At 32.1% G+C, this 15,452-nt stretch overlaps 1 protein-coding gene across 1 annotated transcript; it reads left to right on the top strand.

Annotated features, from left to right (window-relative positions):
- The first annotated feature begins 5,433 nt into the window (after positions 1–5,433).
- LOC131632739 (fatty acyl-CoA reductase 3-like) lies at positions 5,434–12,761 on the top strand. The gene is made up of 10 exons (XM_058903470.1): positions 5,434–5,637; positions 5,736–5,839; positions 7,227–7,429; positions 7,513–7,613; positions 8,734–8,926; positions 10,493–10,654; positions 10,935–11,016; positions 11,094–11,363; positions 12,043–12,170; positions 12,420–12,761. Exons 1-10 carry the CDS (start codon positions 5,559–5,561, stop codon positions 12,571–12,573), a joined length of 1,476 nt encoding a protein of 491 aa, XP_058759453.1. The 5' UTR covers positions 5,434–5,558; the 3' UTR covers positions 12,574–12,761.
- The last annotated feature ends 2,691 nt before the right edge of the window (positions 12,762–15,452 follow it).

Below are 15,452 nucleotides of genomic sequence, written 5' to 3'. Positions count from 1 at the left end.
TAAACTATCATTCTGTTCCTCCTATTTCATATAATGCTAAACCCAAGTTCAATCAGAACTTGAGGAAAACTAACAAGAAAGGACCCAAGAAGATGTGGGCACCTAAGGAAAAGATTATTCCTATTGCAGATATCCTTGGCTGCAAAGAAGGAAAAGCACAACATGTCATGGTACCTGGACTCTGGATGCTCGCGACACATGACAGGAAGAAGGTCTATGTTCCAAGACCTGGTGCTTAAATCTGCTGGAGAAGTGAAGTTTGGAGGAGATCAGAAGGGCAAAATTATTCGCTCAGGAACTATAAAGTCTGGTAACTCTCCTTTTATTTCTAATGTTCTTCTAGTAGATGGATTAGCTCATAAGTTATTGTCCATAAGTCAATTAAGTGACAATGGTTATGACATAATCTTTAATCAAAAGTCTTGCAAGGCTGTAAGTCAGAAGGATGGCTCAATCCTATTTACAGGAAAGAGAAAGAACAACATTTATAAGACAGATCTTCAGGATCTTAAGAATCAGAAGGTGACTTGTCTTATGTCTGTTTCTGAAGAGCAATGGGTCTGGCACAGAAGATTAGGACATGCTAGTTTGAGAAAGATTTCTCAGATTAACAAACTAAATCTTGTCAGAGGACTCCCTAATCTGAAATACAAATCAGATGCTCTTTGTGAAGCATGTCAGAAGGGCAAGTTCTCCAAACCTGCATTCAAGTCTAAGAATGTTGTCTCTTCCTCAAGGCCGTTAGAACTCTTGCACATTGATCTGTTTGGCCCAGTCAAAACAGCATCTGTCAGAGGGAAGAAATATGGATTAGTCATTGTAGATGATTATAGCCGCTGGACATGGGTAAAGTTCTTGAAACACAAGGATGAGTCTCATTCAGTGTTCTTTGAATTCTGCACTCAGATCCAATCTGAGAAGGAGTGTAAAATCATAAAGGTCAGAAGTGATCATGTTGGTGAATTTGAGAACAAATTCTTTGAGGAGTTCTTCAAAGAAAATGGTATTGCCCATGATTTCTCTTGTCCTAGAACTCCACAACAAAATGGAGTTGTAGAACGAAAGAATAGGACTCTACAAGAAATGGCCAGAACCATGATCAACGAAATCAATATGGCTAAGCACTTCTGGGCAGAAGCAATAAACACTGCATGTTATATTCAGAATAGAATCTCTATAAGACCTATTCTAAATAAGACTCCTTATGAATTGTGGAAGAACAGAAAGCCCAACATTTCATATTTTCATCCTTTTGGATGTGTTTGTTTTATTCTGAACACTAAAGATCATCTTGGTAAGTTTGATTCTAAGGCACAAAAGTGTTTCCTTCTTGGATATTCTGAACGCTCTAAAGGCTACAAAGTATACAATACTGAAACATTAGTTGTAGAAGAATCAATCAATATCAGGTTTGATGATAAGCTTGGTCTTGAAAAGCCAAAGCAGTTTGAAAATTTTGCAGATATTGATATTGATATCTCAGAAGTTGAAGAACCAAGAAGAAAAGTTTCAGAAGCTGAAAACCAAAGCAGCAAAGAATCAGAAGATCAAGTTGCTGCATCCTTGGAAAATCTGAGAATTTCTGAAAAACCAACTATCAGAAGATCATCTAGACTCACATCTTCTCACTCAGAAGATGTCATTATTGGAAAGAAAGATGATCCTATCAGAACAAGAGCATTCCTCAAGAACAATGCTGAATGTCAATTAGGTCTGGTTTCTCTGATCGAGCCAACTTCTGTTGATCAAGCTCTAGAAGATACAGACTGGATAATTGCCATGCAAGAAGAGTTAAATCAGTTTACAAGGAATGATGTTTGGGATCTTGTTCCAAGACCTAAAGGATTCAATATTATAGGAACAAAATGGGTTTTCAGAAACAAGCTGAGTGAGAAAGGTGAAGTGGTAAGAAACAAAGCCAGACTGGTGGCTCAGGGTTATAGTCAGCAAGAAGGGATTGACTATACAGAAACCTTTGCACTGGTGGCCAGGTTAGAATCTATTCGTCGATTAATTTCTTTTGCCACTCAACACAACATCACTCTTTATCAGATGGATGTTAAGAGTGTCTTCTTAAATGGTTACATAGATGAAGAAGTTTATGTCCATCAACCTCCTGGTTTTGAAGACTCCATGTCTCCAAATCATGTTTTTAAATTAAAGAAATTCAATGTTCTGAAGCTGTCCTATGGAGGCAGAAATCAGAAGCAGTGAATGTCCTGAAGTTCAAGCATATGTGAACGTCTCTACTGAAATACTCAGGGAAGTCTTTTATTTATAAAATTCTTCTAGTATTAATTTCAGGGGGAGATTGTTAATCTCAGGGGGAGACACATTCACATTATGTTTATATGCTTATGCTATAACTGTGTAATTGTCTTTTGCCGTCTGTTATTCTGATTGCAAATTCATATCATTTATATATGTTTTTGTCATCATCAAAAAGGGGGAGATTGTTAGAACAAGAATTGTTCTGATCAATAATCTTAGTTTTGATGATAACAATGTATATGAATTTTGCTCAAGATAATGTGGTACTCTAATCCTATGCAATTTCCTTTTCAGGAAATATATAAAGAGTATGCACAAATCAGCGCTAAGAAGCTTTGACTCAGAAGGTTCAGTATGCAACTTCAGCACATGGTCTGACAAGACATCAGAAGATGGTCAAGCAGAATCAGAACATGGTCTATTAGAAGCATCAGAAGAACTTGAGTTCAGAAGCAGAAGCACTGAAGTCATGGAATCACGCTCAGAAGCATATCAAGATCAGAAGATCAGAAGATGCTCTGCACCAAGCTGTTTGTACTTTGATGATATTCAACGTAGTATTTACAAAGAACAAATCAGAATCAAGTACTAGATGGCAAGCTACGCTGACTGACAAAAGGAACGTTAGAAGCTATTAACTGCAACGTCAGTAGTCACAGCAAACGCAAGGCTCGAGGTAGTTGACAAAAGAGTGAAACATTAAATACAATGCTGTACGGAATACGCAAAGCATTAAATGCTCCCAACGGTCATCTTCTTAAAACGCCTATAAATATGAAGTTCTTATGAGAAGCAAGGTTACGAATTTTGGACGCACTTTGAACGAATTCTGAACTATCTCTGATACTATCTTGCTGTTCACTTCAAAAGCTATCAAACTTCATCTTCAACCTCACTACATTACTGTTGTAATACTTTAGTGAGTCTAAGCTTAAATCTGTAAGAGAAATATCACAGTTTGTGATTATCGCTTTTAAGAAGCAATTGTAATACTCTTAGAATTTGTTTACATTAAATTGTAAAGGACTAGAGTGATCGGGTTGTGATCAGTATACTCTAGAGAAGTCTTAGAAGGTCTCTAAGCAGTTGTTCCTAGAGTGATCAAGTTGTGATCAGAAAACTCTAGAAGACTTAGAAGTTGTCTAAGTGGAAAACCATTGTAATCTCGTGTGATTAGTGGATTAAATCCTCAGTTGAGGTAAATCACCTTGTATAGGGTGGACTGGAGTAGTTTAGTTAACAACGAACCAGGATAAAAATACTTGTGCAAATTATTTTTATCTTACGAGTTTTTGAAACTACACTTATTCAAACCCCCCTTTCTAAGTGTTTTTCTATCCTTCAATCTCTCCTCTAATCTGATTTTTCTAGCTAGAAACCTAAACCTGAATTGGCTTGAATGTATTCTTTATTCAACTTCTAGCTTCTCTCTTGTCTCTAGCCTTTTTTCTCTCTTTTCTAAAGTTTCTACGTACTTATCAGAATTAGAACTCTCTAAACTTATATTAACCTAATTATTCCAGGTCTCATTATTTCTACTTTCCTCCCCTTAATTATTCCTCTCTTACTCCTTGTTCTCCTTATTTCTTTGATTTGTCAAATATGGCCCAAGTTATCTATTCCCTCATTTTAATTAAATAAATCAAATAACTACTTTTATTTTAAGTATTAAGATAATTCTAAAATAATTCCAATTTATTCTAACCACTTCTACTCTCTCCCAACACTTCCATCTCAAGGTCACACACACCCAAGACATTTATTTATTTAATTATTACTACCCAATAATTAAATAAAATATTAAAAATAAAAAAAATCACAAATAATCAAAATAAAATAATTTAATAAAATTGGAGTACAACCAGTATATTTGTTGTTCTCGTTCTTGTGAACGCATTTACTCAAGATAATGAAATCTTAGAACTTAGAGAAACTTGGAGAAGTTTTTTCTATGATGGATTGCAAGTGCTGAAAATATAATTTTCAATGCTGGAAACAGATAACTTATCAGAAGTTGGATGCATTCGATCTATTGAACTTTAAACAAAGGATATGCAACATAATCTAGATAACAACAAAGATTTATTGTTCCCTAACAATAACAGGGACGATGATGAATCTAGATTTGTTGTAAACAATGTATTTTAATATTTTGTGTAAACAATGTAGTTTTAAAAAAAATATAAAAAATAAAAGTTTATTCACCTCGATTTTCAATTGAAACGACGGGTATGTGGAAGTAAATACTTTTTACCACGATGTTTGTCATTCTTGATGGGATATTTAAGCGTATTTTTTTTAGGATATTCGTCGACCTTAAATAAATCTTTGTCGTCCATTTAATGAGTATTAACACTCCAGATACCTCCCTTAGTAATCTGCGTGAAACCTAAAAGACATCCATTATAAAAGCATTTTGAATATAAAAGTTTGATAATGAAACATGAAGCACTTAAAACGTAAAGAAGTTTGGAAAAGTTCTCTACGATGAATGCAAGTTTAGAAAATTAAAAGTGTTTCTGTAATAGTATTTTCACTTAAAAGTTCATTAGAAAGGGGAATTTCTACCCAGGATAATATTTTTAGATGTATGGTGACTCTTGCTTGACCTAAAAGACATATATTGTTTCTTTGGTCATAGTGTTATTCAGTCTTCTAGCCATCTCCTTGCTTGTTGTGAATTGAAATACTCTAAATAAGTATGTGAGATCTCATATTTGATATAAGATGATTTATAATTTCAAAAAAGGTTTATATGGAAGACAAATAAATATGATTATTAGAAAACAGTATTTTTGAATAAAATTGAATTTTAAATATCAGGTTGACCACCAACATTCACCTATGTTCATACTATTAAATATCAGTTGACTGACCATAGGTAAAAACTCCTGTACAGTAACAGCTTGATGAACAGACATACAGCAAACACGGTTTTCAAATTTCAAAACCAAACAAACAACCATGTTTCTTCCAACTCACTTACATTAATAACATCAAAAAACTTTTACAGTACATTTTAATTTTTTTATTAACTTAATTTAAGATTGAAAATTATTAATGCAATTACTTCATCGTACCTAAGATATTAAACTACCTTGCGTACACTCTATCTCATAATTTTTTTTTTTGTGCTTTATATAAAATGGCCAAATGGGCTTAAACTTCACCCACTCTTTTCTGTCGGTTTTTCTATTTCTTCTCTATAAATATAAATCTCTATTCATTTTTTTTCTCTCATTCATTACTAATCATCACACACTAATTTTCTTTGTTTTGTAACCACAATGGAGTTGGGAAGTGTACTTGATTTTCTTCAAGACAAGAGTATTTTAATCACTGGTGCTACTGGGTTTCTGGCTAAAAGTATGTTCTTTTTTGATCTTTTTGTTTCTATGTTTTTTTGTACCTTAAAAATGGTACAATAGAGTGGTTTTATTGTACTTATGTTTGTTTTGCAACAGTTTTGTTGGAGAAGATATTGAGAGTTCAACCGAATGTTAAGAAGGTTTATCTTCTGTTAAGAGCTCAAGATGCAAAATCTGCAACTCACCGCTTTCAGAATGAGGTACAAGTTTTGAAACATGTATTTATGTTGAAGTCATGGTAAATTTTGTTTTGTACCTTTCTTTCATTTTCTTGTTTGTTTGTATTTTGAAATATATCTGCAGACGGCAGACTGCATGTAATTATAGTCACGCCGTTTCCTCTTTTGTTGTCTTATGGTTTTAAATTGCGATTCACAATAACGGTTACGGGGTAATATCGTTGATTTGTAGTCTCTGCACCCGTATGACAACTTTATGAGCCATGTTATACAATTTTGTCCAAATTTGTTTAGAATTGATGAGGTGTGATTTTGTATTATAAAAATCTTTTTTTTTCTTCTAAATTTCCATTTCATCTCATTTCACTTTGGGCCCATTATATAACGTTGATTTGTACATGTCATGAAAGATTTAATAGTTAGGTTAAGAATTCATTACATGAGTAAATTTGTAAACTCATCTAAAAGACGGTGATGTATGCATTCATGGATTTAAGGAATTACTGACCGTTTTATCAAAATCAAACTATTTAAATTTAATTTGTTGTTTTAAATTATAAAACAAAATTTAAAATTTATGTTATTCGAACAATTACAAAAACTCCGAATACATATGATTTCTGCACTGATTTCAATTTCCATTTAATAAATTATATGTAAATGAGAAAGTTTCTGACATAATTTAGGCGAGCGATAAAAATAAGAATAATTCGCAGAGTGCATATTTAAATTCGTGATATTTAAATTATTTATTTTTAAAGGTGAAATTTCAGTAATTAAACTATTAGATAAATACTGAGTTGATATAGAAAAAGTGAACTTAAATGAAAAAAAGTTTTTAAAGATAGGATAAAAATATTTACATATATAATAAATAAAATTAATTTGATAAAATTGTTATTCTCCATATTTAATTTCTATTATATTTAATTTGTGTGAGTTAATTTAATATGACAATATTTAGTTTTTTATTCCATCTGATAAGACAATATATAGTATAGTGAATAGATTGAAAAATAAGACAATATGTAGCATTTATGACTATGAAGGGACAAATTAAAGACTCCAAGTTGTCATGCTTTTACAAAGTTTCTCTCTCTCTCTTGAAGATCTCAATGGAAACATCACCAAAAAAAATCTCATTGTAAATAAAATTTGTTTTCAAATTTAAATTTAAATTTTTAAATAAAATTTTAATTATTCTTTCAAATATATCTTTACAAATTTGTAAAAATTAATTTTCAAAATAACTTTATACTAAGTAACTAAGTGAATAATGTATCTAATAAGAATCTATATGAAACACTTCCAAATTAAATACACTTTTTAGATTTTTATCTCAATCATTGGTGGTGGTTTCATGATAATTATAAACTTGAAGCTAACTATAAATATGTTTTTTTTATAGATAATAGGGAAGGATTTGTTTATATTGCTAAAGGAAAAATTGGGTGCAAATTTTTCTATATTTCTTTCGGAAAAGTTGACTCTGGTTCCTGGTGATATTTCTCTTGAAGACTTGGGATTAGAAGATTCTATTCTAAAGGAAGAAATTTACAATCAAACAGATGTTATTGTTAATTTAGCTGCGAATACCAACTTCGATGAAAGGTATAGAAAAGACTCTAGACTTCTTATATGTAATTTTTCTAAAAAATATATGTTTTTCACTTCTTGATCTTACCTTTATACAGATATGATTTATCTTTGGGCCTAAATACACTTGGAGCTAAGTATGTTATCAACTTTGCCAAAAAATGTGGTAAACTCAAGGTTCTTGTGCATGTATCAACAGGTTAGTATCAATCCCTTAATTTAGGAATAACAATTAATTTGTCTTATAATAAACTTGTTTGATAAAGGTTTGAGATACGAGAGTGTGCTTATCTCGAGATCTCATGTTCAAAATTTTATAAAGTGTTAAACTTTTTTATATTGAGATTAAAGATGACAAATTAGCATGACTGTTCAATTTAGTTTTATTTACAAAAACTAGTATAAAAATGATGTAAATATAAATGCGGTGCGAGTTTAAAATTTAAATCCGTCCTAACAAAATCAGGATAGGGCACACCAAATTTTGTATCTCTAAACGTTAAAAATTGTAAAAATTATTTTTTAATGTACGAGTCTACAAAATTTCTTTAAAAACCAATATAGAAAAGATATATTTGAGGATGCAGATCTAAAATTTTAAATCACACAAAAAAATCACGCAAAATAGATATATCCGACAATTTAGACCTATTTGTCACCCTTAGTTGAGGCCTTCCATAAATGAGCCACTTGAGATTGATTCTCTTCAAAAGAATAAGTCCTGTGTTTGAATATCAATTTTTTTTTAAGCAAGCTTCATTAAAAGAGAACAAACATTCTCGAACCCGATTACAAAAGACCGAGGGAGAAACACTCGGTAAAGAAAAGATTACACACCAAATGAAACCTAAGAGATATAAAACAAAGGGTTTTTAGAAAACTCATAAAAATTACATTTGGTTTGTGTAATATTCCCGATAAAAGACCATTTCCAAAGTAAAATTTTGATGTTCCAAACAACATCCATAACACTCCATACGGTCCTCTCTAAAAACAACTCCATTCCTAATGTTCCATAAACACCAAATTGTTGCTAACCAAATAACTTCTTCTTTTCCTTTTTTAACCCGCTTTCCTTTACAAAAACCACTCCACCTCAAGAAACTATCAAAGAGATCAACCGTTTCATAACCTCCAAAATCAATCCATCCGGCAACTTCCTTCTAAACTAAAACGGCAACTTGACATCCCAATAACAAATGAAAAGAGGATTCGAAGGCAATTCCACATAAAACACAAGAAAAGGCATTAGAATTATGGAGAATACCTTGAATAAAAAAATTGTTTTATATTAATTTTTACTTTTTAATTATTTTCAGCTTATGTATGTGGAGAGGGAGAAGGGCTAATATTGGAGAAACCATATAATATGGGGCAGTCATTAAATGGTGTGGCTGGATTAGACATTGAAGTTGAAGTAAAAATAGTGAGAGACAAATTGAGTGAGCTACAACAGCTAGGAGCAACACAGGATGAAATTAAAATGGCCATGAAGAATTTGGGTCTCAGCAGGTTTGTCAAATATTATATTAATTTTCTTTATAACTTAATTAATACTTATTTTATTTATTAGCTACAATTTAACTGACCTCTTTCTTAGCTACAAATATTATATGATTAATGACCTATATATTAGCTAGACACACACTTTGACTCATTTATGGTCCATGTGTTTAGCTTGGGAATTGTTTCCTTTGTATGTGACATGATAAAGGAAATAAAAGTTATTGCAAACCTAATACTAAATATTGCATAATGATTTTTAGATTTAGGATCTTCATAAATATGTGGGACTCTTGTTCTATTAATATAATTAAAACAAGTAGTACATTAATCAAACATTTTCATTAGAAAAGTAAAGAGAGTGATCTAGAAATTTAATAAGTGGGATCAACATCATTTATTATAAAAACTTAAATTCATATATAAAGAGACACAACCGATAAAATAATCATATCAAAACAAATCGAAACTTTTTTTTCACGACAAGTATTTGTTTAATAGACCGTCAAATTTTGATTTTTGACATTAAGTCGTTTCAATCTCCTCTCGATCGCAGTTGGGGGAAATCAACCGCAGTTCTCCCTACTATATCCAACATCAATCACTACTAAACCAGCTAACAATGGGTAACAAATTAAACCTTTTACAACAATTCAAAAATCAGAACTAGAAAAATAATGTTGGTTTCATAGTATTTTAAGGATTTGAAGAAATGTTAACTTCAATATCTATGTATTTGTTTTTTCTTGAAAAACTGTTATTGCTTGGTTTTGTTCCATTATTGTTGGATAGCTACTATTACTATTTTGTAGATTGAATTATTAGTCAGAAGAAGGTAATTAATAAACACATGGATTTGCCTTTGCTCTATTAAATATTTTGAGTTAATTCTTACCAAACATGACCAACTCATCTATCCTGTTACTGTTCATAAATTTATAATCAATTATTACAATGTTTATGTAAATTTATATCTATTGAACTTCAATATTAATAAACTCAAAAGCAATATTTAAAAATGATTTTAAGAATGAGTTATAAATAGTTGTCTCGACTTTTTGAAGGAGCTCAATCACATTTAATTATGACATTTTATAAGTTTTTGAAGTTGCGTATATATATTTCATTTAATCATAATGAAATAAAAAAAGATTTAATTTAATTATAATTTAATCATGACAAATATTCTATAATGTCTTATTTAATTATAATTGTGCAAGTTCTCAAAACAATCTTGGAAATAAGAGATTTTGAAATAGTTCACCAAATAAATATGTTCAACTAACAACTTGTGGCCCATTGTCCTTTCAATTACCAGATGCACCAATAACTCTTAACTAAATGAACCATAACAAAAAAATTTAAAGAACCGAATTGAATTACAAGTTACTTCTGAATTCAATAGGATCGAAATATTGAATTGGTACTATGTAGGTCGGAAACCGGTGAAAAACCTTGAAATATTGAATTGGTATACTGGTTCTAAATTCTGAACCGAACAGAAATATTAATTAGTATTTTTTCTGAGCTGAATTGATATACAACTTAACTAGTAAGTATGAATAATGAAATCAGGGCAAAGTTATATGGATGGCCAAACACATATGTATTCACAAAGGCAATGGGAGAAATGCTTGTGGAACAATTGAAAGGAAATTTGTCTGTTGTTATTCTTCGTCCTGCCATTGTCACAAGTACATTCAAAGAACCTTTCCCTGGTTGGTCTGAAGGTGTAAGGTAAATTTATTCACTTTATTTACTATGAAGCACGCACTCAGACACAGACACAGACAGAGACTCAGACACGGATACTAGACGCAACATCGAGACTGACACATCAACATCAATAATAATTTGAATAAATAAATAAATTTAACGTAGTAAATTAGTAATAATAAATATCAGTGTTGTGTCAGTCGGTGTTACACATTAACAAGAACACAGACACGTTATTTTTCAGAGGTGTCTTTGCTGGATAACTATTTACTTTAATCATGATGTGTTTTATTAATTACAGGACTATTGACAGTTTAGCCTTAGCGTATGGGAAAGGAAAATTAACATGCTTCCTTGGAGATCTTAATGCAATTGTTGATGTGGTAAAGTTATTAATTACTCAACCTTAATCATAATTTATTTATGCATTAATTTTTTCTAATCCCATTTTTATAATCAGATTCCAGCTGACATGGTGGTGAATGCAATGCTTGTTGCCATTGTTGCTCATGCAAATCATTCTAATTATGATAGTATATACCATGTTGGTTCCTCTGTTAGAAAGCCTGTCATATATAGTGATCTTCAAGAGTTTGGATTTCGACATTTCACGGCAAAACCTTGGATTAACAAAGATGGAAAGGCTGTTAAGGTTGGCAAAGTTACTGTGTTTGGCGACATGAATAGCTTCAGAAGATTCATGTTCGTTCGCTACCTTCTTATGTTAAAGGTTAACTTTTACCTTTTTCATTTTGTTTATAATCGCTAACTTGACTTTAAATTACGGTCGCAGTTAAACTGTGAACCTGCAAATCATGAGAAAGTGCAATTCATACAGTCAAATTGTTAATTCTTGATATTGCTGTTATGGGTACCATAGTGGATCTGACTTACTAGGTATACCCGCATGTTTTTGTGAGGCGAACTTAAATTTTTGGACTATACTTTCTATTATGTCCGTTCCGGCCCTTTTTAATACGGGTTTTTGTAAGCGTAGACATTCACATGACCTTTTTAATTTTAAGGCTTCAGGGATGCTGGTCTGTCGGACCCGTCCGCCCCATCTTCATTTTTTTATAAGGCGGGATAAAATTTTAGGTCTGCACCCTCTATTATTCCGCCCTGTTTTACTGTGCGATTTTGTGGGCGCATACATTAAAATAAAGTTACACAACTTTTAGACTTTAGGGTGCAGGACCTTTGGGCCCTCCCACACTCATTATATTATATTGCAAGGCATGATAAGGTTTTAGGCATACATCTTCTATTATATTTAAACGGACCGCTCTTTTTTTTTTTCCGGATTTTTGCATGCCAAAGATTTCTTTTTGCCTTCTCTAATTGTGGCCTCAATTTTGGTTTCACAAGTTAAAATATGATCACTAATATGTAGCTTTTGCTTTTGACAGGGACTTGAACTAGCTAATACCGCACTTTGTCAGTATTTCCAAGGGACATATCTTGATCTCAAAAGGAAGATTCAAATTGTGACTCGTTTGGTGGACCTTTACAAGCCTTACTTATTCTTCAAGGGCGTGTAAGTTTTACCCGACTTACTATAATCTTAACGTATATTTTGATATATCGCGATAAAATGTGGCCGATGTAATCGTAACCGCAGTTCACACCACTTCTAAATCTGTTACATTATACTATCACTCTTACTCAGAATTGTAACGTTGAGTTAGACCACACTCGTATGTTTTAGTATCTTGAAATTACTTTATTCAGAGAAATTTTTCGTTGTACATTACGAGTTTAACAAAAGAATGTTTGTGAGATGCAGATTCGATGACATGAATACAGAGAAGTTAAGAATAGCAGCAAGAGAAGGTGAAGTTGAGACAGATTTGTTTTACTTTGATCCCAAAGTCATCAATTGGAATGATTATTTCTTGAACATTCATCTCCCTTGTGTGGCTAAATACATTTTCAAGTGATACTATATAAAGTTGAGATACATATATCATAATATATATACATCTTTAAGATTTGTTTGGTGAAACTTGTAATTTTAAGTCCAAATTTGTGCTGTGGAATAATTACATTACAGTTGTGCTTATTTGTTGCTTTTGCTTATTTGTATTATCCAATATCATATTATATTACTTCTCATACAAATTAAAGAGTGTGATTTCTCTCATCTATATTATTTGCTAAATAAAAAGTTGTGCAAAGGATACATGTTCATTAACCAATGATATGTAACATCACAATAAATTCAAACTTTCAGTACATTACATGAATGAGATTCAACCACCATTGGTAATAAATAAATAGGACCAGAAATTATATGCAATTATCAACTTTTGTGTGGGTTTCCCTCAACTCCAAATGAAATCCCTATAATTGAAATAGTGGGAGGGCAGTGTTATACCCCAAAATTTGCCCACATATTTTTCAAGAAAACTCCAATCTGAAAATTAAAGTCTCATATAATCATGGATTTTTATTTTATCCTGACATATGAAATACTTAGTTTTCAGAATTTTTCTTATACAGTAATTTGGCTTGCAGTTGAATTTATTCTTACGCAAACGCCAAATACTGTTTATTACTTCACACATGCTATTTATTTATTTACAAATAAATAGTACTGACGCAATTGGTACAGAGTTAAATCTTTTTGCAGGCGCAGAATCAGGAAACTCATGCTGTACTGGTAACAATAAATATTAGTTATTTATTATGTCTGTGTTTTTCTAACAAGTCATGTAAATAAACTTTCATTTTTCACATAAAACAAAAACAAAAAACAACAAAAAAGAAAATTAACTTTGACTGTTGATTTTTCACTCTAACTGCTACATCAATACTTGGACAGTCAGTTGACAGCCAAACTGCTGGCAGTACAATTCTCAGTGTTTTGTACCATCAATCAAATCAATCTTTCACAATTCAAATTTCCAAGATTTTTGTGTTAGAAGTCTTCTGAATATCACGCGATTAGCAGAAACTCAGCACTGCACAAAAATCAGGTACGCTTAACTGTCTCCTACACAAACAGTCCCTAATCAGGGTTTTTCTTGTTTTTACAGGAGCAACAAGTTTTTGAGAGCTCAAATGGATTTCATACACATCCATATATCTCAAAGTACCATCATACAAATTTTCAAACTTCAATTCACTCAGACGCACCGTCAGCAGCTCAAACAGTCAACAGACGACCCGTTTGACCAAAAAAGTCAACAGACAGTCAAAAATGAAATTTTTTGTCAAAGTCCATATTTTGTCAAAGGATTCATCATTTGATCATTGGATGATCATAATTCATCAAGGAAAGATCAAAAATCAACAAAACCCTAAGATTCAAAATTAGGGTTTTTGCCTGAAAAGTCAACTCAACTTTGACTGATCATAACTCTCTCATCCTTCATCCAAAAAATTCAAACCAAAGCTTGTTTTGAAGGAAATTCAATTATCTTTCAAATGCCATTGATCCCATGGTCATTGGATTCACCATTTGAAAAATATGACCAAAGACATTACAGGTCATTTTCAAAGTCAACAAAAAGACACTTTTTTCAAAAGGACACACAAGGAGCTTCAAAAATCATTTTGACATGAGACCAAAGGCATTGGTTAGAGGACTCTTTGAGGTTTCCAAAAAGTGCAAGATCTCCTTCATATGACAAAAATTGAGGGATTTACACCTTGTTGAAGTTGGCTAAATTTTGGGAAAATGCATGAAACCAACATTGTTCAAAATTGCATTTTTTCCAAAAGGGGCCAAGTTTTCAGCATTCAAACATCATTTCCATGTTACTATGGGCCTCCCACGACCAAGACTAAGCCCATATCATTTTTATCCATTTTTTGCATGATTTTATCTTACTTTAAGATTAAAATTAAAAGGAAAATGCATGGATAAATGGTAGCTTACAATTCAAGCATGACTCATCAAAGAACCTCCAATTTTCTGCAGAGGATTGGTGCACAAGGCAAGGGCATTGAATGGAGTCAAGGCTTGGTCAAAAATTCAAGGTTTTTAATATTTAAAAACCAAGTTTTCAACAAAGGCAACTAGCTGCAAGTTAGCCTCAATTCTAAGCACAAATAGCTTATAAATAAGCTATCATAGTTCAGCAAGCAAGAGGAGGCAAGACCAGAAGCATAGCATAGCATATAACACTTGTAATCACTTCAAAAAATTCAAAGAAAAACTCAAATTCGAATTTGTAATTTCAGTCCATTTCAATACAAACTAAGCATTCATATACCTTCCTTAAACATCACTGAAACTATCTCAATCAATTACAAGCCTTGAAGCTCACTGAATCGAGCTACACAGGTCAAAATTTGTTCAAACTAAAATCAATTCGTATCTGGTTATTCACACATGTTTAACAAGATGTAGACATACTATTGAGTTTGGTTTGAGGTGTAGATCATTTCTGGAAACTTAATTGAAGTTTGGACACGTATAAACGAAACTACCATTTTAGGGTTCATAGCTTCAAATTTAGGGCTTTCCAAATTAGGCAAAATTAGAAGTTCTGATTAGCACCATTAGATTCGCATGAACAAGACGAAACGAATGGAACTATCGCGCCAATTTTCTTTGCATGTTTACCCCTATTCGCTATTTTGCAGGTTTGAGGTTCATCAACTACAGCGCTTGTTTCATAAAAGCGCTGTAAAAGCCCTTGTCTGAAGGTTGAAGACGATGAGGTGTCTCCACCTCATTGGACAGTCAGCGCGCGTACTTTTTTAAATTCTCTCTGATTCTGTGCCTTGCAGGTCTATCTTCTACCACGTGCCTCAATTTCTGGACCCTCTGATTTCATTTAATGAATCATCCAATGATCCAGATCACGCA

Source organism: Vicia villosa, unplaced genomic scaffold (genome assembly GCF_029867415.1).
Source record: "Vicia villosa cultivar HV-30 ecotype Madison, WI unplaced genomic scaffold, Vvil1.0 ctg.001002F_1_1_2_unsc, whole genome shotgun sequence".
NCBI classification, from domain to species: Eukaryota; Viridiplantae; Streptophyta; class Magnoliopsida; order Fabales; family Fabaceae; genus Vicia; species Vicia villosa.
The sequence above is the reverse complement of the archived record's forward strand: the minus strand, read 5'-3'. Positions and strand labels throughout refer to the sequence as shown.

What these genes read in the sequence shown, in the direction of transcription:
- LOC131632739 (XM_058903470.1), top strand. Translation starts at nt 5,559, where the DNA reads ATGGAGTTGGGAAGTGTACTTGATTTTCTTCAAGACAAGAGTATTTTA. An exon ending in GGTTGGTCTGAAGGTGTAAG is followed by an intron (nt 10,655 to 10,934) that starts GTAAATTTATTC and finishes TATTAATTACAG; the next exon opens with GACTATTGACAGTTTAGCCT. An exon ending in GCTACCTTCTTATGTTAAAG is followed by an intron (nt 11,364 to 12,042) that starts GTTAACTTTTAC and finishes TGCTTTTGACAG; the next exon opens with GGACTTGAACTAGCTAATAC.